Genomic DNA, 26,324 nt, shown 5'->3' with positions numbered 1-26,324 from the left:
TGCGCACGCTCGCGCTCGCTCAGCCCCGCCCTCGGAGGCGCGCTCCCGGCACCAGTCCACTGCCCGTGGGCGCGCGCCCCAGCCGGGCTCTGCGGTGGTGGCCCGTGTTTCTCTCCAGTCGGCTCGCCCTCGCTGAGGCTCCGCACTGCGCGTGCGCCGACGCCGGCGCTCTCGCTTTAGAAGCCGCCTGTAGTTGCACCGGGAGGAGTAGCTAGGTAGTCCCCGGAAATGAACTCTATTCTGTCACACGGACTGGCACGGTAGTTCCTCTGCCGCGACGAGGTACGCGCCCCCCTCTCGGGCCGCGGGCGTGTGCCAGGCCACGCCCCCGCACGGGCCCGCGGAGGGCCGGGACGGCGGGACTTGGCGCGGTGGGGAGCTGCGGGACCGCGCGAGGGTGGGCTCCGCGCGCCGCTTGCCTCCGGAAGCCTAGGCTCAGCCCTGAATCGCCCGAGCCGGCCCAGAGTCTCTGGACGAAGGTGGAACGACTGACGTGGGCGCGTCTCGGTGGCTGTGGGCCGGTTTGGCCGGGCCGTGGAGAGCCCAGCGTTCCTCCTTGGAGCCCCCTTCTCCCACAAAACTTTACCCGAAGTGAGAGAGGGTGGACGCCAGTTCACCAGTGCGTAAGGACCCCTACTGTCCCTAAGGCCTGTTTCTTGTGTTGGGAGTTGGCTCCATTGAGGTGCATCCTTGTCCGACTTTTGATTTTTTTTTTTTATACAGGCACTGTAGGGTTTCATATACGTTTTAAAGTTGTGTGCAGAGCAGTGCGTAGGAGTACATGCTTGAGGAATATTAATAAAATGAATTGCCACATTCCCAAGAGTTCTTCCATCCATACCATTTCTAGCCTGATTTTTTGTGACAGGCACTTTATTGCCTTCCCTTTTCACTTTTTTACCAGATGAGTATGCATGTGGTATATTTTTCCTTTGTTCGATTTTGAATTTTTATGAGTGGATATGTATTGTGGTTTTGGCTTTTAAATAATATTAAATTATCTGCAAAAATCCCATGATTGTCTAGTATCCCATTGTGTGAATACAGCCTTGTCCCCGTTCTACTATTGATGTACACTTTGTTCCAGTTTAGGGCGTCTCAGAATAATGCTATAATAAACATTCTTCTACCTGGATCTTAATGCAAAGATATTGGCGTTTCCAAGACACCAAGATACAAGATATATGCTTTGGAGCCCTAGGAGAATTGTGGATTCAAAGGTATGCATAACTACCAGATCATGCAGATTTTGCTTAGGAGTGCTTGGGAAGTTAACTTCCCAGGACACACTGTCACTTTTTTTGCAGTTCCTGGAGATGTCTCCTTTCCCATTAGAAGTTGGTTTCCTCCTTGAGCTTTTAGAACTTCCAAAAAGCATTGAGTTTTTATTTTGTTTTGCTTGCTTGGTTTTTATGTAGCCCTCGCTGCCAGGCAGACTTCAAACTGAGAGATCTGCCTGCCTCTATCTCTGGGATCAAAGGCTTCCCACCGCTGGTGGCACTGAGTTTTTAAAGAATCTTTTTATCGACTACTGCGTGATGATCACATGTAATCGATTGTCTTATAGATTTAAAAAATCTTGGGCTGACAATGTAGTGCTAATTTCACTACCCTAGCAAACATCAGGGCCTGAGTTCAATCTTTGGTGCCAAAAATAAACAAACAAATAAATAATAAATCTTATCAAAGATTTTTCTCACAGTCTTCTTAACAGGAGCGGAAATACCTTTAGAAATCCTAACTTTGATTCTCCTGTACTTATGGCATCTATGTGGGTGCCTCTGGATCTTTGTCAGACTAGAGGTCCAGCATTCCATGCTAAAATGTTTCTGTAGAACCGGTGTCACCTTTCAGTGACTAAGTCTTGAAAGCTGTGACACAGTTGATTTAAAGTATGTCCTTTCAAATCTGTGAGTCCACGGCGCTTTTAGGCCTCAGTATTACTGGTTCAGTTTGTGCTTCCAATTACTATTTGGGGCAGAAATGATATTAAGAACGCCTTGAAAATGATTACAGAAGCCATCTGACCATCAGGATGCTACAGGAACCTGGTAGGGGAAACCTTTGTTATGGGAAACCCTGGTATTCCTACTTGGAAAGGGTAGCCCCTTCCATGACAGTGTTAGAAAAAGACCCAAGAGAGGTGAGTTGGGACTTTTGGGAGCTGTCGTTGTAGGCCTTGCTCAGGTGGAGGTTAGTTCTCAGCCACAGCAGCCTATGAGTTCAGGGGAAGAGGGAGCTATTCCATATGACAGATTTTGGATTTGCTTATGAGCACACAGAAACAGATGAGCATGTTTTGTCACTCCAAAATTAGACATTATTGAATAACAATAAATGTACAAGGTCCAGTGATATTTGTTATATAATCCTCCCTACTTTGATAATCTGACTGAGGCCAAAGTAGGTTCTTTTATTCCAGTCTTCATTAGTAACATTAACTCTCTATGATACATCACAAGGTACAGGTAACACTCTCTCTCTCTCTCTCTCTCTCTCTCTCTCTCTCTCTCTCTCTCTGTGTGTGTGTGTGTGTGTGTGTGTGTGTGTGTGTGTGTGTGTGTTGAAAAGATTTCAGAAAAGGGCTGAGAGAAACTGTACTGATAGATAATTAACCAGACCAGTGCAAGGAAGGAGCTGCTGGAGTCAGGGTTTAAGAGAAGAGAGTGCAAGGTAAAAAGCCAAACTGAATGCTCAGGAAATGGTGGGTTCCTGCATGGATTCAGGTGGGTGAATAGGCTGGTTATGTTGATAACAGGGGTCCAAGCCAAGCTGAAACTCTAGAGACAATAAAGGAGCCCTTTGCTTTTGATCTTTGATTCGGACACCAGGACCATGGCGTCCCAGTGTTAGGTGTCTATTTATTGACTCCAAGGGAGAGAGTTACACTTTCTGTCTGTCTGTCTGCCTGCCTGCCTGCCTGCCTGCCTGCCTCCCTTCCTTCCTTCCTTGCTTCCTTCCTTTCTCTACATAACCAGGGCTGTCCTAGAACTCACTGTTTACACCCAGCCCTCCCAATATCACAGAGATCTGCCTGCCTCTACCATCTGACTGCTAGGATCAAAAGCAAGCACCCTGCCTACAAATCCATATATTATTTTGAGATAGGTCTTACATAGCCCAGGCTGACCTCCAACTTCTTTTATAGCCAAGGATAGCCTTGAACTTCTGAACCTCCTATCTCTACCTTCCCAGTATGTCTATGTGGTGCTAGTAATGGAACCCAGAGCTTTATGCATGCTAAGCAAGCACTCTATGGAGTAAGCAACATTCCAGGCCCTTTTTTAGGACTTTGATGGCAGCCATAGCATTTCTAATTTAAAAAGAGAATACCTAATAAAGGAAAAGTCTTATACTGGCTGTCTGGTGTATCCTGAGACTTCAAATGCTCTCCTTCCCCAGCTTCAGATGGCACTTCCTGTGACTGTTTTTAAATGAAGGCAGAAGTAGAGCTTGCTCGCGCCCCCGCCCCTTGTATGTAGTTTTATAATGGGAATTTTACAATGGGAATTTGAACCTGTCCTTAGGAGTTCCTTGTATTGGGCTGGCAGTCTGTGTAAAGTTGATGAGACCTGCCCTCCACACATTTCTTTTTCTTAGGTTTCTGTCACAAGAGATAATTTACTAGCAGCTAATTCAGATCCATTGCAGGAGAATTGGTTTTTTACACTCAGTATTTTCTTCTTAAGAGAGGTGAAATTCACGACTTCAGATAGGGAATATGCGTCCTCAGCCAGTATCAGTTGTGTGGATCTGCGTTGCCAAGAATGACCTTGAATATTTGATCCTCCCATCTCTACCTCCCAAATGCTGGGATTCCAGGTGTGGGTCAGTTAATTTTGTGGTAGGGATTGAAATTGAATGCTGGGCACACACACTGTCGTCTTCGATAGATCCTCAGCCCTGGATAAAACCTTTCTGTCCAAAGTGTGCATAGATTCAGAATTTTATTCTTACTATTACATACTTCATTAAATATTCCCATCATTCCCTTTAGCTATTATATAAGACTTTGAGCTTCGTTCCCTGAGGGGTCGGGGAGAATTACCTGTGATTAATTGTCTTCTTTCATACTTGTAGTCTTGGGTACTATCATTTTTCTCCAGAATTTGGGAAGGAGTCTTCCTTTTTTACTGCATACACATACTCTCAAAGCGATTCCTTTATGCCGTGTAGTTCAAGGGATTTTGAACCATAAACAGAGCTTCATTCGGGTTTGGCTGAGAGTTTTCAAACCCCAGACTTGCATTAATTCAAATGGTTTCACTAGAAAGACCAATGTCTTCCTGCCCAAGTGAATTCTGCTTATCAAATTACTAGTACTCTAAGCTTGGTGGGTCCCTAGATTCTGTGTACTGAGCATATGCTGGGTTACTCTTTACATGCTAAGACAGCAAGGGGTGAGAGCTATTTGGGTTAAAGGAGCAACTGGGGAAGAGGAATTTCCTTTTCCTTAAAGGAACTAACCCTAACCAGAATAAAGGTTTTATTTCGGTAATACCGCCCCTACCCAGTAATCCAAACTGACTTTGAACCCGCAGTAATCCTACCCTGGCCTCCGTCCATAATACACGATTACACTCAGTTGTATAAAATTCTGGAGAGCAGGGGGTTGGGGATTTAGCTCAGTGGTAGAGCGCTTGCCTTGCAAGTGCAAGGCCCTGGGTTTGGTCCCCAGCTCCGAAAAAAAGAAAAAGAAAAAAAAATTCTGGAGAGCAACCCCAGAACTTTGTACATGGTAGGCGACCATTCTACCAACTGAACTACTTCTCCAGCCATCCGGAAAAGGTATTTTTAAAAGATTTGCTTTAAAAATCTGTATATGGGTGATAAAATAGTTGTTTCCCCTTAAAGAAAATAGTATTTTGTCTCCCCCAAATAAAGACTCTGGCAAATTAGAAAGCAAAACAGAACTCATCAGCAGGGGAACCCTAACTGGAGCTATACGGAATGATGCATGCACTAACGAGCATGCTATAAGTGTTGTGTATGTTAGACGTAAGCCATCCTGACATTGCTTTTATTGATATATTTCATTTTCACTTCTTCGTTTTTTAGACCTGTAATGGCCAGATACTACAGCGAAGTTCAAAGTTTGCAGCAGGATGATTCAGTTATAGAAGGAGTAAGCGACCAAGTACTTGTGGCAGTGGTGGTCAGCTTCGCTTTGATCGCCTCTCTCCTGTATGCACTTCTCAGGTGAGAGCAAAGAGTCAATGACGTCACGTACTGAGTGTTTCTAAAGGGCGATGACTGATTCTTTCTAGTGATAGCTGGTCCCAGTGACTAGAATATGTTATTTCCCATTGAGCTTTGAATGCTACCATATTTTTTTTCCTGACTTGCCTGAGAATATTTAAATTCATAGTTTCCACTTTGACTAAAATAGCAGTATTTCCTATGAGGGTATCCTAGTTTAAAACTTTTTTATAATTGAATGTACCAACTAGTGGGTGATATGGATAATGTGTGCAAAATAAATAAATGGAAAAAGTGAGAGAAAAAAACAAACACAAACAAAAGAACACCCCTCCCCCCCCCATTACTAATAACCAGTGCTCTCCTGGCCTAATCCTGGCTGACAACTTCTTGCTTCTGGTTTTTCATTGCACTTTTTAAGTGGTATATTCATGTCTTAGTTTGCGTTCCATTACTGTAATAAAGACCATGGCCAAAAGCAGCCTGTGAAGTAAGAGTTTGTTTTTGCAGCTCTCAGGTTATACTCCACCACTGAGAGAAATCAAGAAAGGACCTCAGGGCAGGGACTGAAGCAGAGGTCATGGAGGAACACTACCCCCTGGCTTGCTCTATGGCTTGCTCAGTTGGCTTTCTTACCATCCAGGACCAGGGGTAGCAGCACCCATAGTGAGTTGGACACCAGTTATTAATTCAGACAGTGCCCTGTAGACTTTACTCCTGGCTAATCTCATGGAAGCATTTTTCTCAGTTGAGATTCTCTTTTCCCAGACATACCTAGGTTTGTGTCAAGTTGACAAAAGCCAATCAGCACAGGTAGTTTTGGCAGTTTTGCATTATAGTATAATATATGTGTAATTTTAACTTCTGCTGCCTTCCCTTCTCCTTCAACATGAAGAATTAGGAGAAAGACCCAATCTGATGTGGAAAAGTGTTCAGATAGATAATATGTAGAACTTTCTAATTGCTTAAAGAAGTTTCACAAAAGAAATGTGTTAATTGTTCTGTATATTACTTACTAGCTTGCAATGAGTTCCTAAGATACTGGACACCTGGATTTTATCATTATCACTGAAACCTGAAATCAGTTGATCTCAGATTTGGGAGGAAGTTGTCACAGAGTAGCCTAGAATGCACAGTCATCGGATTGGAGTGCAGTTGTATATCATCAGTTACACTTGTTACATTCAGTCACCAGTAGTTCTTTTCTTTCCTTTTTAAAAAGATTTTTTTAAAAATTATTTATGTATTTTGTGTATAGGAGTGCTTTTTCTGCATGCATGCCTGCTTGCCAGAAGAGCAGATGGTTGCGAGCTACCATGTGGCTGCTGGGAACTGAACTCAGGACCTCTTGAAGAGCATCCAGTGCTTTTAACCACTGAGCCATCTTTCCAGACTCGATATAGTTCTTTTTATAAATTAAAAAAAATTACTGGACTAGGATGATACATTAATGGGTAAATACTTTTGCTATACCTGACGCCTAGAATTCAGTCCCAGAGCGCGCATGATAGAAGGGAAGCAGCTCCTGTAAATTATTACAAATTATACCCTCCACACATGCATCGTAGCATACACACCCATATATATATACACACACACACACACACACACACACACACACACACATACATATATACATACATACATATACATACCACACACAAAATAAATGAGTTCTAATTTAAATTATTCTTACCGGTGTTGGGGGATGCCTGCCATGATGTGCATGTGGAGGTCAGAGGACGGCTTTGTAGAGTTAGTTCTCTGCCTCTACCTTGACGTGAGTTCTGGGGATCTAACTGCAGGTGCCTGCATCCTCAGAGCCATCTCATCAACCCGTGGTTGTCAGTAGTTCAGCATCAAAAATTAGACTAATAAAGCGGACGGGTTAATCTAACTATAAATTCTATCCAACAGAAATGTACAGCAGAACATTCATCCAGAAAACCAAGAGCTAGTCAGGGTGCTTCGAGAACAACTTCAAACAGAGCAGGTATGGTTATGGAGCATATGTATTATATAAGGGGTGCTATAGTTTCCTGCTATGTGCAGTGCTGATAAGACATTAGAAAGTAACTTTAAGAAACATCAGCCACTTTACTCCTTACATTATATTGTTCTTTTCAGATTATGTATTTTCAGATTAAGCACATTGTCTTCTTTTCAGGGGATTGGAGGGACATTAAGGCAAGCTCATCTATTCCAGTCTGGCCTGGAACTTGCTGGGTACTGGAGAATGATCTGGACCTCCTGACTGTACCTCTGTTGCAGCTACTTGTCTGTTGCTGTAACTGTAAGTCCAGTTACAGGAACGTATAAATTAACGCATTTAACTGGGGCTTGCTTTCTGTTTCAGAGTTAGTTCATTATCATCATGGTAGGGAATGTGGCCGCAGACAGGCAGGCTGAGAGCTGACATCTTATGGAAGAGTGAGAGTCTGGGCCTCAGGTGGGCTTTTGAAACCTCAGAGTCTACCCTGAGTGACAACAAGGCCAAATCTCCTAATCCTTCCCCAAACAGCCCATCAGCCAGAGGCCTAGCATTCAGATTTTACACGACCATTCTCATTCAGACCACTAGGACCCTCACCCCCACCCCAAGTGCTGGAATGACTGGCAAGAGCCATCAGCCCCACAGCACGTTGCCTGGTCTCAATCTATATAGATACATGCAGTGAGAATTTCGGTTTCTTTGAAAAACATAGGAGTATTACTGGAATATGTTTTCATTTTAGCTCCAGGTGTGGGATGTGGTGCTCCTTCACGCTCTCCACAGCGGCTGACTGTGATTTGCATCATACTTAAGAAGATGCATGGGTTTGGCGGCTGCATAGTCTCTGCAGCTGTGACATTTGGAACTCTGGGAACTCTTCAGAGGGTGTCTAAGTGCTAGAGTCTCGCAGGTGGCTGCTGGTTGGCTGGTTGGTGGCTGGATGCTGTTGGTCGTGGTTTGTCAAGCAGCCAGGTGCAAAGAGAAGAAAGGAAGAAACCAGATATCCTGACAGAGAAATCAGACTTGCCCCAAGGAACTTGACGCCCTAGTCAGCAGGAAGTAGTCTAATGACATCATCACCCTTTCTTTCTCCTCAATCCTTTTTCACTCCTACCTAGCGTTAGGGGGTTGGAAGGGTGGAAGAAGGAAGAACCCACAAAGTAGCCAAAAGTCCAGTTACAGATACAGGCAGGGTTTTTATTAACTTGTCCTAAAAGAGAACAATTTTTGTATCTGTTGTTTGTATAAAAAATGTAGTTGACCTTAACAGAAATGAAATAGAAACTCCCTTTTTCCTTTGTTTTCTCTCTCTTTTTTGTTTGTTCGAGACAGAATCACATGGTCCTGACTGGCCTAGAACTTGCTGTGTAGACCAAACTGGCCTCAAACTCCTAGAGACACACTTGCTTCTGCCTCCCTGATGCCGGGTTATAGACAGGAGCTATTCTGTTAGGCTTCTGTTGTTATATTCTTTAAAAAACAAAAAGAAAGGTGGAAGTTTTTATTTTAATTTTTTTCTTTTTTGAGGCAGGGTTTCTCTATGTATCCTTGGCTGTCCTGGAGCTCACTCTGTAGACCAGGCTGGCTCCAACTCATGTGGATCTGCCTGCCTCTGCCTCCTGAGTGCTGAGACCAAAGTTGTGTACCAACACTACCTGGCAGTATTTGAATATTTGAATATTTTCATTTTGTACAATTAACACTGGAATGACAATGCCACCTTCAATTATTTTAGTAATTAGTGCTGTTTTAAGAAATAAAAATTCTTAGCAATGAATATCCTAGTAATAGCACCAGTGGAAGGGGAAGCCCTGGGTCCTGCTAATACTGAACCCCCAGTGAACTAGACTGTTGGGGGAGGGCGGCAATGGGGGAGGGTGGGGAGGGGAACACCCAAAAAGGAAGGGAGGGGAGGGGATGTTTGGAAACCGGGAAAGGAATAACACTCGAAATGTATATAAGAAATATTCAAGTTAATAAAAAAAAAAAAAAAAAAAAGATCTTTACCAAACCTACAACCGATACAGGACTAATATCCAATATATACAAAGAACTCAAGAAGTTGGACCCCAAAGAGCCAAATAACCCTATTAAAAAAAAAAAAAAAAAGAAATAAAAATTCTAATTATACTATCCTAACATTGTATCAAAAGTTCTTTAGTTCATTTATACTTAAGTTTATATTTACTACTTTTGATTTTTGTGATAATTTTATTTGAAAAGTTAATACCTACTTATTGTTTGTGTATGAATATCTTGCCTAATGTGTGTGTATCATGTATGTGCTCGGTGCCATAGAACTCAGAAGAGGTTGTTAGAGATGATTGTGAGCCATCATGTGGATGCTGGGGACCAAATACATGAAGTGCAAGAACAGGTCATGCCCAAAACTGCACAGCCAGCTCCCCAGCCCCTTGATGAAGGTGTATGTTCTGTGTTAGTGCTAGATAGTTTGCTAGGGCCTTAGGACTACGGTGAGTCGTGTAAGCGGAGGTTTTGCCCTCATGGCACTTTTATTCCAGAATCATATTTGATGTATGCTACTTGTACTGTAATTTCACTTAACACCACTATCTGATCCCGACAGTGATGCAACCAAGGAATGTGCATCCATTATATATTGGCTTAGTTTAAGGTTTTGAGACAAGGCCTCATGTAGCCCAACCGTGGAACTTGTTAGGTACCAAGGTTAACTTGGAAATCTTACCTTCCTGCCCCCACACCCTAGCTATTGGGATTACAGACACGTGCAGGGAAAAGCATGTGAACATCTACTAGGGCGACTTTGTATAGGACAAAGTGCAAGTCATCAAAAGTGCTCATTTTTCCTACTGGGAAGATGAGCAAATAATCTTAACTGGGAGTTTAATTCTCTTCCTGTGGAAGAGAGAGCAGATACGCAGCCCTGAACCGGAGACAGTTGTTAAATGAAAAGGAAGTAAGGGATGAAGCCAGGCACATTCCTGCAATGCTAGCATTTGACAAGCTGCTGTAAGTTCCAGCTCTGGCAGGGTTACAAAGCAAGACTCTGTTTTAAAAAACCAAAAAGGTTTTTTAAAATGTAAAAATTTATTAAGAATGGTGGTTTCTCTTTTGATGGTGCTGAGGACCAGGCCCAGTGCCTGCATGTCCAGCGGGCACTCTCCGCTGGGCTACACTAAAGCCTGCATGGCGGTGCTTCTCAAGTTTATACAGGAGCTGTGGAATTCAAAATAACGTATGCATTCTAATAAAGTACAAAAGCCAGCTTTGAGTTAATCTACATTTTCAAGTTGTGTATAGAGAGGAAGGTGAAGGCCAGAGTTCAAATAAAATAATATAACTTTGCAAGCTTCTCAGACATGCAAGATCTTAAACTACTGCATATGTGTAATTTCTGTTTGAGAGACGTCTGTGTCCTCTCCCCAGGATGTCCCTGCTCCTGCTCGACAGCAGTTCTACACTGAGATGTACTGTCCAATCTGCTTACACCAAGCCTCCTTTCCTGTCGAAACAAACTGTGGACATCTCTTTTGTGGTGAGCGAATGATATCATACTTGGTTAAAGTAACTAGGTCAGGACCCATGTGAGTTGTCAGGAGGCTAGATTGCTTATTTCTTTTTTCACATCTATTTTCTGAGAAGAGTAGATTGCTTCAGAAATCCTACTCTAGTTGCCACTGAAACAATAGTTGTTGTTTAGTGTATTATATAAGGTCTGAGGATGTTGCTCCGTGGGTAGAGTGCCTGTCTATCACGCAGAAGTCTTGGGCTTGAGCCCCAGGATTGTATAAACCAGATATGGTAGCCTGTGCCTGAATTCTAGTACTCAGTAGAAGAAGGAAAGTCAGGAATTCAAAGTCACCCTCAGCTAGAGCACAAGTTCAAGACCAGCTTGGGTTACATGAGACCCAGTCTCAAAAAAAAAAAAAAAAAAAAAAAAAAAAAAACCCAAACCATATATTCCCATGTGTGTGGTAGTACACACAGAGAGACAGGTACTAAATCATAATTTATTTTCTCTTTAGTGTGTTATCATTTGTGGGTTCCAAGCTTTAGAAAAATATAAAACTCAATAAACTTCTAAGTCATTAGCAATGTGTTTCTTGGAAGAATCATTCAAGTTTTCAAGTAACATTATGGGGTCCACTGTGTCCTTCTCAACTTTTGTCAGTTTTATATGTTATTCAGACTTCCCATGGCAAGGTTATTGTCTCAAGAATAAGCCACAAACCTCTACTAGTTGTCTTTACTCTTTCTGTGTGACCTTCAGGAACTGGAGGGCATATATTCACATTTAATATCAGCAAGAGGTACCTTCTACTCCTCATTGGCTTTCCTGATCCCCGGAAAGATTTCATAGGGAGTAATACTGTTTCTTAGGACCAGACAAGATTGGAATATGCCCACTGTACAGGAAGGTTAATACTTTTAATCCCATCCACCACAAATCAGAAACTGAGACTCAGAGAAGGCAAGAAGTTTTGTAATGGGTAGCCCAGCTTTTAAGAGCTGGCTTTAAGCTCTGTCCTTAATTCTGCTGTGATTGGCGGCCTACAGGAAGTTCACTCTAAAGAACTCCTCCTAACTTAGATATGGCCAGTCACTGGGCCCACTTTTCAATCGTAGTCCTTTCTGTTAGTTGCAAGTTAAATAACAAAGAGTTTTTCTTTTTATGTTTTACCCTTTGAACCTACAGATATTAAATAAAAATGGCCAATGAAGTATTTTATCCATTAGTATATACATTAAAGTATATTGGTCTTAACTAGTCCCATATCTTCTGAATTTTACTTAAAGACTAATTTAAAGTGTAGCATATATTGATCCTCTATTGTGTCTTCCCTATTGTGTCTTGTTTGACTCCAGCATGGAGTTCTTACAGTTTTATTACTGATATTGCTGGGGTTGAGACATTCGAAATCTCTACCTTGCAATGCTGAGTTTCCCATACATTGTGATTGTTATATTGAATCTAGTTCTGCGTTTCTGCAACCATTAATTTTAAGCTCCCCCAGGTTTTGTTTTTAAAGACTGGGTTTCACCTTGTACCCCTCCCTGGCCGACCTAGAACTTGCTATGTGACCAGGCTTGCGTCATATCCAGAGTTTTCACCTCCTTTTGCCTTCCAAATGCCAAGACTTAAGGCATTTGCCATCCGACTCAGCTATGGTGTTATTTTGATTTTTTTTTTAGACAATATATTGCTTTGTACATCAGCCAGACACTGAACTGGCAATCTTCCTACATGAACCTCCAAAATAAGATTGCAGATGTGTACCACCATGCCCAACTTTACTAAAGTTCCCCCCACCCCACATACCTAACATATGATGCAACACTGAGTTATCTGTTAAAATTTATTACTCACCGTTGACAAGGGAGGACAGCTCCTCCCTCAGGAACTTGGCCCAGCCCTTCTCTGAGCTCTGCTGATGATCTTTCAGCTTTTCTTTCTTTCTTTTTTATTTCTTTTGTTTTGGTTTAGACCTTCTGTGGCCAGATGTCATAGTATGTGTATAGGTGATGTCATAGTACATGTATAGGTGATATCATAGTATGTGTATTGGTGATGTCATAGTATGTGTATAGGTGATGTCATAGTATATGTATAGGTGATGTCATAGTACATGTATAGGTGATGTCATAGTACATGTATAGGTGATGTCATAGTATGTATATAGGTGATGCCATAGTATGTGTATAGGCTGACGAATCCAGGTGAGTCCTTGCTTTCTTCCTTAAGATAGGATTTCTTGCTCACTTCTACACATGCCAAGCTAGCTAGCCTATGAGCTGTTTCTGTGCATCCAGCCTTGGGTGCACTAATGTTACAGATATGTGCCCCTGCATCCGGCCTTCTGTGGATTCTAGAGCTCTGAACTCAGATCCACAAGCTTGTATGGCTAAGGCTTTGCTCACTAAGGCCACTGCCCAGCCCTGTAGCAATCTTTTAATTATCGTTTGGATTGCTAAAAAACAACAGAAATCTTCTGCTCTCAAACCTATAGTAGGGATTCCTAATACATTTGGCCCTCCTTTCTCTTGAATCTAAACATGGCCTTAATCATCATCCGGGCAGGTGTTGGCACTTTGTGAGGCTTGGCAGGCAAAATGAACTTATTTGCCAGCTCAGGCTTAGCTAATTCACTGGTGGATAATCCTGTCAATTGAAAGATGGTTGTATTGTGTTCTTGCTTTTACCTCTGGGTCTGAGGTAATAGGGTAGATTACTGCTGATACCCTGCTCTCCTTGTTAGGTGCGTTTTTCTTCTGAGATGGGCCTCAGGTATCCTAGATTGGCCTCAGATGTGCTGTGTAGCCCAGGATGACCTTGGACTTCTGATCCACAGCACCTCCTGGGTGCTGAGATTTCAGGCACGCACTACCGTGCTAGTTATGTGCTGAGGAGCGTTGATAACCTGAGGCCTTGTGCATGCTAAGCTGCCCCTGCCAACAAAGCCATGTTATGTTTATTTATTCAGTAAATCTAAAGGTAAAAAATTTCTTATGTAACTTCTCAAAAAATAGTCTCTGGACAACAGATCATGTATACTAATACTATGTGTGTCAAGAGCTCTTAGCTTAGTAATTCTTTATGTAGCTAACACCTCTGCTCCATTACAGTAAGTCAGAACAGGCAGCAGTAGAATCATCTTATTTATATCTATAATCTACATTATTAACTCTCTCAAGCCTGTGAGAGTTTGTTCTCATTTTGCAACTAGATAGATTGAGAGAAATTATGAGCCAGATGAAAGTTAAGTCATCTTTCACACCAGATAATACTTTTTCTGTGGAGGGAGAAAACTGAATGAGACAGAATCAGGCATCTAATAGCAGATGAGCTGAAGCATTTAATCTGCTGAGTCATAGTTTTTCAGTGAAGACAAATGGTGTTACATAATTACATAAAATAAGGTGTTACATAAAATAAGGACTCCCACACTCTAGTTTGAGGAAAAGATATTCGAGATTAAATGAATGCAGTGTTTCTCAAAATAGGCTGAATTTTTGGGTAAAAAGGTCATAGATTCAATATTTGTATGTGTACAGGCAGATTCATGTATTTGTGTGGGCACACATACCTGTGTGCATGTGTGTGAGCACACATACCATTTGTACTAACATGTGTATTGAGGTCAGGGGTTGGTGTTGTTGTTCATCTTAGTTTTTTATGGTTGTTGGTGTTATTTTTTGTTTGTTTTTTTGGGACAGGGTATCTCTATTAATGTAGCTTTGGCTCTCCTGGAACTCACTGTGTCGACCAGGATGGCCTCAAACTCAGAGATCCACCTAATGCTGGATCAAAGGTATGCACCATCTCACCTGGCTTTTCTCAGTCTCTCAGTCTGCCCTGCCCCCAGCACTCCCAGACCCCCAACCCCTCACCCCTACCACCAACCTGGAACTCAGTGGTTAAGGTAGAGTAGCTGGCCAGCAAGCCTTGGTGACCTACCCCTCATGCTGGCTTACAGACTCATGCCACCGTACTTGGCTTTTATGTGGATGCCACAGTTCTAGCTCCCTAACCTCCTGACCTTTGTTTATCTCACATGGGCTCTGGGGACACGCAGTTTAGCACTGAGCTATCTCTACAACCCCAGCTGTTGCTTTCATAGAGGTTTCATGTGCGAGCAGAGTACTTAGTAGACTGTGATTAGCACAGAGCTCCATGAAGGCACAGGGACGAGGTAACTGTTTAGCTCTTAGACTCATGAAGCTGGTGAGTTGGTTGTAATTTGGTTCCTGCTAATCTAGGTGGTTGCTCACCATTGGCTCACAAGCCATTCTTTCTGCTTTAACTCTTGTTATAAAGAACAGGAATGTCTGTGTCCTGTTTTCTACCTCGTTAGCTCTCCTACAGAGTTCAGTTCAAGTGCTGTACTCAGGTTGACGTCTCTGACCTTCTGTCTGTTCCTTTTCATTCACCATCCCACAATTTAAGGTTTAGCTATCTTGTAACTGACTGGAGCGTATCACTTCGATTTCCACAGTTGGATTGCTCTTGCCTCTTCTAAATTCTGTCCTGGAGAGGTCAAAGTAAGGAACATGGACTGGGAATGTAGCTGAGTTTTTAGAGTACTTGCCTAGAATACATGAAGCCCTTTGGCCCTTTAAAAGCATCAGATAGTAAAAATGTTCCTTCATGTTACTGGATTGAATTAAGTGTTTATCTCCTGAGTGACCCTACCACTTCTGAGGTCCTATAAATTATTTCTACTGGCAGGGTTGCTATCTTTGGTTGTTTTGTTGTTCATGAATCTCTCTCTCTCTCTCTCTCTCTCTCTCTCTCTCTCTCTCTCTCGTCTGTGTGTGTGTGTGTGTGTGTGTGTGTGTGTGTGTGTGATCATGTGGGTATATATGTGTATATGGTGTGGGTGCTTGTGGAATCCCACATCAACCTCAGGTGTTGCTTCTCAGGACACTCTTTACCTTTTTTTTTTTTTTTCTTTTGTGTATGTAGCATGGTGGGATGGGTGTGCATGAATGTGGTGATATCTTCCTCAATCACTCTATTCCTTATTTTTGAGACGAGACCCTCACTCAACCTAGAGCTTGCACATCTGGCTAGACTGACTGGCCATCATGGTTCAGGAATCTTCATATGCCACATTTTCTGCTTTGGAATCAGAGGCACAAACTGGAGGGGCTGGATTTAAGCAGCAGCAGTAACAAAATGATCATGGGATCAGGCTGGGATGGAGTCCTCACACCTGCTCTGATTTTACACACTCAGCAACTCCCCAGCCGCAGGGGAGGTCCTGTTTCTTACTGTTAGGGAGCTTGTCAGGAAGGCTAGCCCGAGTCATCAGTGAACCCCAGGTAGCCTTCTTCTTTTGCCTCCCCAGTACTGGGATCACGTGTGTGCCACCACATCCAACTATTTTACATTGGTTCAGAGAAACTGAGGTAGGTGCTCCTGTTTCTACAGTAGAGACTTTACCACCATCCTCATGAACATCACCTCGTACAGTAAGTCCTTCAGACATTGAGCTAAGATAAGTAGGAAACCCACTACTTGAGTAATTGGTTTTCAGGTTTTAGAGTGGCAGGGAGGAAAGGTTTCATGTAGCTGAGGCTGGCCTTGAACTTTCTGTGTAGTTGAGGTTGATCTTAAACTCCTGACCCTTTTACCAACCTCCTAAGTAAAGGGATTATATCCACCACAGCTTACTTAATTTGTCTTTTTAAACCTTGGTTTAAAAAGCAGAGGTCTCTGCTTCCCAAGTGCTAGGATTGTAGGTATGTGTCACCACACCTTGCTGGTTCAGTGAACTCCTAAAATAAATGGTTTTCCAATACATCAAATTTGGAACAAATAGTATCTTACAGTTTGTCATACATAGTATCATGTTTATTTTACATAGGAAACTGTTCTCTCTGAGGCCTCAGTAATTGAGGTGATTAATATTTGCTTTTTATTGTATAAAAATGTCCATTGCTTAATTAGTGGCTGAAATAAAAATGTTTTTTAGTGGTTGGGAATGATTGCCAGGTTGTTTTTTTTTTTTAAAGATTTATTTATTTATTTTATGTACAGCATTCTGCCTGCATATGTGACTGCAGGCCAGAGGAGGGCACCAGATCTCATTACAGATGGTTGTGAGCCACCATGTGGTTGCTGGGATTTGAACTCATGACCTCTGGAAGAGCAGCCAGTGCTCTTAACCACTGAGCCATCTCTCCAGCCTAATTGCCAGGTTTTAATTTACTTGAAGATTTGGTTGTATGAAGTAACTCTTTTAAGGAATATTTAATAAGCGGTGTAGATAAACAATGTAATAAAACAATGCTCTAAGGAAAGTAATACTGTTAAATAGTTGAAACTGACCAGCATATATGAACTTTAAAGCTTCAGTGGTGATGTCCTCTTATTCCTCTAGGTTCCTGCATAATTGCATACTGGCGATACGGGTCTTGGCTTGGCGCAATCAGTTGTCCTATCTGTAGACAAACGGTAACTTCTGTGGTTATAAAGTATCACTTGTGGAATTTCATTTCATAAAATCAGGGCTTCTTTTGGTTTAAAATGTTTTATTTTATGTGTCTGTGCCTGAGTGTAAGTACACAGCCTGTGTGCAAGCGTCCATAGAGGTCACAGAGGCACTGGATCCTCTCACTCTGAAGCTATAAGTAACTAGGAGCCACCGTATTGCTGCGGTGAACGGAACCTCCGTCCTCTGCAAGAGCAGGGAGCTTTCTTAACCACCGAGCATCCTTCCTGCAGCCAGACTGCTGCACTTTGACCTCCTGTATCTGTGACCCTACTATATTTTTTTTAAAAAATCACTAAGGTATCATAGAAAAGGAAATTCTATTTGAAGTCCCACAGTTGTAGTGAAAAACAAGAGATAAGCGAGTTCTCTTTTGGGAAAATATATTTATTCTTCCTTTTTAAAATATTTAAGTATTTAACTTGTTCCCTTTTCTTTGGACTTTAATAATGAAGCCACTCGGGTAGTCTTACAATGTGTGTTTCCTTTGTTTTAGCAATCATTCCCCATTACTGTTGGAGCAGGAGAGCCAGACTTGCTTCTTGTTTCCTTTTCATTTCTGCAGTCCCAAACTACCCCAGCACTTTTCACTTTTCCCACATGGTTAGAAGGAACGTTGATTTGTCCCTCTCACACTGTTTCTGTGGCTAGCTTGATGGACATGAGCAATTCATTTCCATAAGCTAATTGCCAGCAGTGCTTCCCTTTTGCCAGAAACATGGAAGCCAGGTAGTGTATCTGAAACTGAAAAATTAGTCCCACCATGTCTTAGCCAGCGTTCTATCGCTGTGAAGAGTCACCATGACCACGGCAAATGTTATAAAGGAAACAGCTGGTGCTGGCTTCCCGTTTCAGAAGTGTGGGCCATTATCAAGGCAGGAAGCATGGCGGCCAGCAGGAGGACACAGTGCCGGAGAAGGAGCTGAGCATTCTACAGGTTCAAGGGCAGCAAGGAGAGCACCACTGGGCCTGGCCGAAGCATTTGAAACCCCACAGCCCAGCCCCCCAGTGACAGACACACTTCCTCTAGCAGCCAGACCTACTCCAACAAGGCCACACCTTTAACCCCTGTCAAGTAGTGCCGCTTTCTAATGACCAAACATCAGGAAGTATGAGATCATGGGCACCATTCCTGTTCAGATCCCCACACACACTCAGCCCACTTTTTCTCTTTAGCCATGGCTTTCCTAGAGTGTTTGTACTGAAAACTGACTAGGGATTAGTAAGGCTCTCTTAGTCTGGTGGCTGTTGCTTCCATGATTTTAGTCGTTTAACCTGGAAGCAGGACCATCATGAGTACTGCTGCGACTGCTGCTTGACTGGCAAATGACTTTGGAATAAGAGGCAGGCTACGGTCTCTGTCTTGAGCACGCGGTCACGACTCTGTCGACATTAGCTTACCAAACACTCCTCCTAATGCCGCAGGCTTCTCCTTATTCTTCAGGTATACTGGACCTCCCAAGTGAAAGGTCAGTTTTGATGCCACCGGCAGTGCCATGTAACAGGCTGTGTAACAGGTCAGCCTCCTGTCTGTCTTGTAGATGCTGAAGTCCCTCATGGTGAGGCTGCCATGGTGCCATGTTTTCCATGTGTGCACACCACTAACACAGTGCCTAGTCACAGTGCATGCTCAGTTACATCCATTCATTTGTTTGTTTAGGGACAGTGGCTCACTATTCAACCCCGGCTCTCCTAGAACTCACTGTGTAAACCAGGCTGGCCTTGAACTCATAGAGATCTACCTGTCTCTGTTTCCAAAGTGAGATTTAAAGGTATACACCACCATTTCTAGCAAGACTGCATTAAAAAAAAATAACCAGTTTGTGTTCTAAAACCTTATATTAGCTTTAAGAAAAGAATAGTTACAAGAAGGAAAAGGCCATGAAGATTAGATCTCTTAAGATCTGATTTGATGGTGCTGACTTTAAGGGCTAATCCTGCTAGAGACTTAAAATTATTTCCTTATTTTAGAGACTGTGTTTTTATTAACAGATCTGGGAAGGCATGGATGACTGTGTCTGTTGTCCATACCACTCAATCACTCCTTCATTTAACTTTGGAAAATATCTGATTAGTGCTTTTCTTGTCCTCAGGAAGGATAAAAACATCTAGAATGATCCCAAACTAACCTGTTCTTTTTCTTTTTTAAGATTTATTTATTTATGTTCTATGTAAGTGAGTACTCTGTCTGCAAGCACATCTGTAAGTCTGAAGAGGGCATTGGATCTCATTACAGATGGTTGGGAGCCACCATGTGGTTGCTGGGAATTGAACTCAGGACCTCAGGAAGAGCAGCCAGTGCTCTCAGCCACTGAGCCGTCTCTGCAGCCCCCTGAACCTGATTTAGTCCCCTCCGTTTTATCTCAGTGTATGCATCAGGTTGTTACATTCCTAGCTGTGTATGCTCTTCAAGGCCCCGGTATTTTCCGTAGGCAGCTGTGACCCATCTTTCCCTGGGTCACGAAAGCAGCAGACTAACCTTTGTCCAGCACAGTACCAGACTTCCATCTCCTGATTACAAGGGCTGGTCTCAGAGCCCGGCCGCACAGTGCTTTACCTTCCGCACTGTGGCAGCACTCAGAGACATGTCAAATGTGAGTAGAACAGGTCAGTCAGAGGCGCTTCGTGTTCTCTGAAAACCGTAGCTTTATACTTTTAATGTCACTTTGTTACTGAGGGTTTTCCTATCATCCTTTTATCTACAAGTATATGTTTTTCCAGAGAACTGTGGATCTTAGCCCCTGATATGGACAGGAAAATATTAGAGTAAGTGTTGAGATGTTGAACCTGTTTTGTCTTGGAGAAATTTTTTTAAAGATTTATTTATTTTTTGTTTATGAGTACACTGTAGCTGTCTTCAGACACACCAGAAGAGGGCACTGGATCCTGTTACAGATGGTTGTGAGCCACCATGTGGTTACTGGGGAATTGAACTCGGGTCCTCTGGAAGAGCAGTCACTGCTCTTAACCACTGAGCCATCTCTCCAGTCCTGTCTTGGAGAAATTTAAGATTACATTTTGTATTACAGTTTACTGTAAGGCAGTAATTACTTCCATGTTCCCCCATGCTGCCTTTATTCAAAGGGATGAATGAAGTGCACATTCCGAAGCTTTTCTCATTCCCTAGAACAACACAAAGTGAACACAGGATAGTAACAGTGCAGGTGTAACCACTTTTTCCTGTAACACACAGGTAACTCTACTCCTCACAGTGTTTGGTGAAGATGATCAATCTCAGGATGTTGTAAGATTGCGTCAAGATGTGAATGATTATAACCGGAGATTCTCAGGGCAGCCTAGATCTGTAAGTAATCTTATAGCAGGTACAGAGTCAGAGCGAGCCTTTATACTTTTTGTAAAATCAGATTTGCCAACCAGCTATTGAACTGTGTAGTATGTATTTTGGACTAAGTTTTAACCTTCATCATTGCCAATCACTAGCTTTCTCAGAGGGCAGAGTTTATTTATTTATTCATAATTTTTTGCTCTAGGGTCTCATTATATAGCCTTGAGTGTCTAGAAATTGATATGTAGACTAGGCTGGCCTTGAAATCCCAGAGCTCTACTCCTCTCTGCTTCCAAGTACTGGGATTAAAGGCACGTGCCACCAGACATAGTTCCCCTGCCGTTTTTGACTGAGCATTTTAAAATGATTGTCATCTGTGGACATGTGTGCTTGCATTTATTCATGTGCCCCACACACATGTAGGTGCCCTTGGAGGACTAAAGAGGGCACTGGAACCTCTGCAACTGGAGTGGTAATTGTGAGCTACTCAGAGTGGGAGCTGGAAACAAAAATAGCAAGCGCACGTTACCTCTTGGCCACCTCTCCGACCCCAAGATATTGATTCATTTCATTTTATTTTACACACACACTCTCTCTCTCTCTCTCTCTCTCTCTCTCTCTCTCTCTCTCTCTCTCTCTCTCTCTCTCTCTCTCTCTCTTTAGTTCAGTTTTTGTGTATAATACCCAGGCCTGGTGGAACAGACATAATCCCAGGTATTCGGAGGCTGGCCCAGGAGGATCACAAATTCAAAGATAGCATAGTACTTTGATGTGATGTTCTCTGAATAAAACGTGAAAGGAGCTGCAGCTCAGGAGAGAACGCTTGCCTACCAAGGGCCTAGGTTCAGTCCCCAGTGCTATAAAACTCATACGTAGTCTGGCTTTTTTATTCATTAATTTATTTATTTATTATCACATAGACCTTTTTCAGGTAGTTAAATACTCAGTTGTTATATTACCTCTGACTTGTTAGGAAGCGGTACCCCAAGGTCACCTCATTTAATAATTTATTACTTTTCAATCCACCCCAGATATATCCTGATAGTAAATCTGACACTTGGGAATGAATCTCAGACTATAAGCCTACATAATTTTTTGAGGGAGGGTCTTACTCTGTAGCCCAGGCTGGCCTTGAGAGAGAGGGTCTTACTCTGTAGCCTAGGCTGGCCTTGAGAGGGAGGGTCTTACTCTGTAGCCCAGGCTGGCCTTGAGAGGGAGGGTCTTACTCTGTAGCCTAGGCTGGCCTTGAGCTATTGCTGATCATCTGCCTTCCAGGCTGGAAATTACAGCCACAATTCCTGGCCTACGGTTTCATGGCTTATTTTATTAGATCACTGATCAGTAACTTCAGTTTTAGATGACTAGGTTTAGAACCACTTATCTGAAATACTTGAAACCAAGAGTTTTCAGATTTTAGAGTATTTGCATGGATTTTACAAATAAAGCCTCCTGAATTTGAAAATCATAAAATCACAAATTTAATTATGTTTTGAAATCCAAAACTTTTTGGCTCAAAAGCCTTTAGACTTTAGAGCCTTTTATGTTTTAGGACACTTAAAAGTCTGTATCAGACTTTCAGATAATATGTTCTCAATCTGTATCCCACCTTTTAAGGATGTTGATACTTCATTGCTTTTCAGTTGTCTATAAAAAGACCTGTTTTATAAAAAATCTAGTAACTAACTTTTAAATGTTTAGTTGGAAAGTCTGGTATTAAGTGTATGAAACGCCTTAATTTGTCTTAGCTGACTCTGTGAAAATATGAAAATTATGTTACTTTTTAATTTCATATTTTAGAGGCTAAATTCTAGTACTTGTTTTTCCTCCTTCAGATTATGGAAAGAATCATGGATCTCCCTACCTTGCTGAGACATGCATTCAGGGAAGTGTTTTCAGTCGGGGGTCTCTTCTGGATGTTCCGCATTAGGATAATGCTTTGTTTGATGGGGGCTTTTTTCTATCTAATATCCCCTCTAGATTTTGTACCTGAAGCCTTGTTTGGAATTCTGGGCTTTCTAGATGACTTCTTTGTTATCTTCCTGTTGCTTATTTACATCTCCATTATGTATCGAGAAGTGATAACCCAAAGACTAACCAGATGAGAGAAATTAGTTTACTAGAGTATTGGAGCTTATATAAAAATCAAACAAAAGGATCCATGGCCGTATCGATCACCCAGATATTATTTTACATGCCTAAAACACTTGGTTATCATTTGACAAATGCCTAAGAATATACAACTGGAACATTTACATACTACAGCTTCTTTTTTTTTTTTTTTTTTTTTTTTTGGTTCTTTTTTTCGGAGCTGGGGACCGAACCCAGGGCCTTGTGCTTCCTAGGCAAGCGCTCTACCACTGAGCTAAATCCCCAACCCCCATACTACAGCTTCTAATGTTAACATCAAATTTATAGTGAGCTACAGGTTTATCTTGATTCTGTGTTGTCTGTAAAAAAGTATGAAACGAGTTGAAAGGGGTAATTTGTTGTTTTCTTTTTCTGCAAATTATTTAGCTTAGATATGTAGTTCAGTATTGCTGAATGTACAAATCGTCCTCCTCAGTGGGTACCCATACAATAATAGAGAACTTTGAAACTTACCTAAATACTTTTGTTAAAGTAAAATAGTGTATGATACTTAGGGAAAGGTCAGTGTCTCAGTGTATGCTAAGCTCTGTGGACTTGGAGCAGCTCTGCTTTTCATTTTTGTATAATTCTTTGTGATCAACTGAAAATGAAAGAAACTTGAACTTCCTGATATGACCTTATTTTCAGTCTCTAGAACACTTTAGTCAATAGGAGGATTAACAGAGTGAAAACTACGCATCTCCTGGAGTGGCCTTTGCCACTCAGTTATGACATTAACCCAGAGTTTGGACTTTTTATAGAAACAAGTACAAAAGTAACTGTAGCCAGCTGTGGTGGCTTCTACTTGTTATTTCTGCATTCAGGAAGCTGAGGTATTAGATTGCCATAAGTTCAAGGTCGGCCTAGAGCTAATGAGTGAGATCCTACTCAAGCCAAAAGCAGGGCAGTGAGTTAGGGGCTTACCACCAGGCCTGACAACCTGGGTTTGAACTCTGGGCCTCACATAATGTAAGCACAGAACAGATTCCGCAAGTTGTCCTCTGACCTTCACATGTGCGTTGTCATGCATGCACACACACACACTCACACACACACACACACACACACAGTAAATAAAATAAAGTGCAATGAAAAAGGAAAGAAAGTAGCTTGTAAAGGGAAATTATTTTGTTCTAGGAACCTAAGTAACATTGCAAACTAGTAGTAGTCGATAGCATTTTGAGGAAACAGGCTGGTTATTTCTATTGGCATTCGTCAGGGCCTTTAGGAAGGTACGAAGAACAGTATTTAGATTTTACAAACTATGAGTTAACTCTTCCAGCAAAATGAAGGTATTTGATTAGCTGTCTGTTGCCCTGAAAATGCAGAAATCTCATCTTCTAGATGGCTCAGATTCATCCCGTCTTGGGCAGAATGAGGAAATGTGCATGAGAACCTCAATAATGAGGGTCAGACTGTTTCTGCTGGTTTTTATGGCCCTGACGTGGGAACGTAAGGTGTGTAGTTTTGTTTGCGTAGAGCGAGTCCTGTAACTGAGATGCTCGCCCCAGCTGTCACTGCTTCCCAGGGAGCATCTGGATGGAGGGTGTGAGGTGATGCTGAGACCCTTTGTCATCTGATGTCACCCTTGGTTTCCTAGTCAGCCTCAGTCAGTGTGTGTGTGTGTGTGTGTGTGTGTGTGTGTGTGTGTGTGTGTGTGTGTGTGTGTGTGTGTGTGTGACATAAAGCTAAAATATGTCATGTTCCCCAAAAAATCAGATTAGCTGCCAAATAATGAAATTTTGAATGAAATGTCAGTTTGTCTAATGTAGGCTTAATACAAAGATGTTGTCTGCCATTTAAAAAAAAACATTAAACAAAAACCAGTCCTTATATATACATGATCAATGCAATTTCTCATAATTTTTATTTTATCCTTAGAAAATGTTGTGAGGAAGGTAGAGTACCATCAGCTTCCTGTTTCAGAGAGAAGACCTTCATCCTATGGATGAAAGATTTTTGTTTTCCTAACATAATGGAACTAGTGATATTTAGGTAGGCACGAAAGCTAGTCTGAGGAGAAGCAGGAGGAACTGGAATTCTCTGGAGTCAGGTCTTCATAACACATTATTCCTTTACTGGAACAGTTTTGGTGCTTCTAAGCTAAAGCTCCAGGAAGAAGATTCCTCACAGCCTTTACCCATCTCCAGTGAATGCTTCCAAATGAAGTACGAGTGGCAGGCACCACAGAACCGTGGCCACTCGTCACCAACCTGGAAGCTGTGGAGTGGGGAGCTCGTTACCAGCCTGGGAAAACATTTTCCACCTTTTAAAAGTGCAATGTGGACTACAGCTCTGATTTACTGAAATGATTTTATTTTCTGTGCATGTGTTCTGCTCCAACTGTCACACTTCTGTAATATTTGGACTTACTCTAATACTCCGAGAAGAGGTGTACTGTACAAAATTCTGTAACATACAAAACCACTATGAAGTCACTCAAGTCTTACTGAACCAAAAAAGGGAACACAATGGTATCTCAGAATTTGTCATCTCCTAACCCCTCATCTTTACTGATCATTAATGATAATGCAAAAGCAGTTTGAGAAAGTATTGAAAGCGAGCAGAGTCGATCAGTGTTGAACATCACAGCAGTACTTCGTATTCAGAGGTCCCACAAATCAAAGCAACAGAACATAGTAACCATAGTGATGGCCACAGAGCCATGGTACAGGCCCAGGAACAGATGATGATTGAGCAGCTCTGTGGAGAACGAGAGGGAACTGGTCCACTAACAGCTCGCTGGGGTTGGGTTTCTATAGCCACCATTCTCAGTGCTGCGGAAGACAGCAGAGTTCCTGAGCCCCACGGTGTACGGTGCCTACCTCACAGGGTCTATGCAGAGAAGCAGAGGCTTCTTGCAAAGCTTGTGATTTGAAGAGTTTGTTTGGCATTTATTCTTTGGAATAAAAATAGTTTATTTTAATGTGTTATGCTTCTGTTTCTTTGTGTACTTTAAAATTTATAAGTCTTGAAAGACCACTGACTGACATATAACATTCACAGTGGCTTTTAAATACTTTGCATATTAATATCTTACTTTTTACTATGGCCCATATATTATACATTTATATATATGTATATATAAATACACACTCATATATATATACACATACACACACACACACACACACACACACACACACACACACACATATATATTCATATTATTCACACACAATATATTCATTCCTTTATGGAGCTATGTCCAAAAAATATATACTTTATTGTAGTTTCTTTACTCAATGTTAATTTGGGCTCTACATTTTTGTATTTAAGCTGCAGCTCAACTCCATATTTATAGTAATCTACAGAAGGGGAATTTCCCCTTTTTCATCTGTATAGGATAGGACATGATGTTTTTACACATCTGTACCTTGTACATTGATAATTAAGAGATTAAACACTATCCCTCAGCTGAATCCAGAAAGTCTAGGTCCAGGACCTAGGACTTAGGTGCTAGGACCACAGAAGTAGATACCTTTGGCTGAAAAGATTGATCAGTGGCTAGTTAAGAACACTGGCTACTCTTTTAGCAGACCCAGGTTCAATTCCCATCACCCATGTGGTAGCTCTCAACCCTCTCCAGCTCCAGGGTATCTGATGCCCTCTTCTGGCTTGTGTAGGTACAGACATACATGCAGTCAAAAATCCTTATATATAAAAATAATGTTAAGAAAAGTTAAAAATAGAAGGTGTCTCCTAGAGAAAGAAAGGAGTATACGGTAACTCAAGAATATTA

At 42.0% G+C, this 26,324-nt stretch overlaps 1 protein-coding gene across 8 annotated transcripts; it reads left to right on the top strand.

Moving 5' to 3' along the window:
• Positions 1-66: 66 nt before the first annotated feature.
• Rnf170 (ring finger protein 170) lies at positions 67-22,716 on the top strand. 8 transcript variants are annotated; one of them, XM_032918436.1, is made up of 8 exons: positions 67-282; positions 1,093-1,220; positions 5,059-5,199; positions 7,117-7,192; positions 10,601-10,709; positions 17,059-17,132; positions 20,363-20,473; positions 22,288-22,716. In XM_032918436.1, exons 2-8 carry the CDS (start codon positions 1,141-1,143, stop codon positions 22,555-22,557), a joined length of 861 nt encoding a protein of 286 aa, XP_032774327.1. In that variant the 5' UTR covers positions 67-282; positions 1,093-1,140; the 3' UTR covers positions 22,558-22,716. The 8 variants fall into 8 exon arrangements, with proteins under 8 accessions (XP_032774327.1, XP_032774325.1, XP_032774328.1 ...); XM_032918434.1 differs by having other exon boundaries at positions 1,088-1,220; XM_032918437.1 differs by lacking the exon at positions 67-282 and adding an exon at positions 319-619.
• The last annotated feature ends 3,608 nt before the right edge of the window (positions 22,717-26,324 follow it).

This window comes from Rattus rattus, chromosome 13 (assembly GCF_011064425.1).
Source record: "Rattus rattus isolate New Zealand chromosome 13, Rrattus_CSIRO_v1, whole genome shotgun sequence".
Taxonomy (NCBI): Eukaryota; Metazoa; Chordata; class Mammalia; order Rodentia; family Muridae; genus Rattus; species Rattus rattus.
This window is presented reverse-complemented; position numbering and strand designations above follow the sequence as displayed.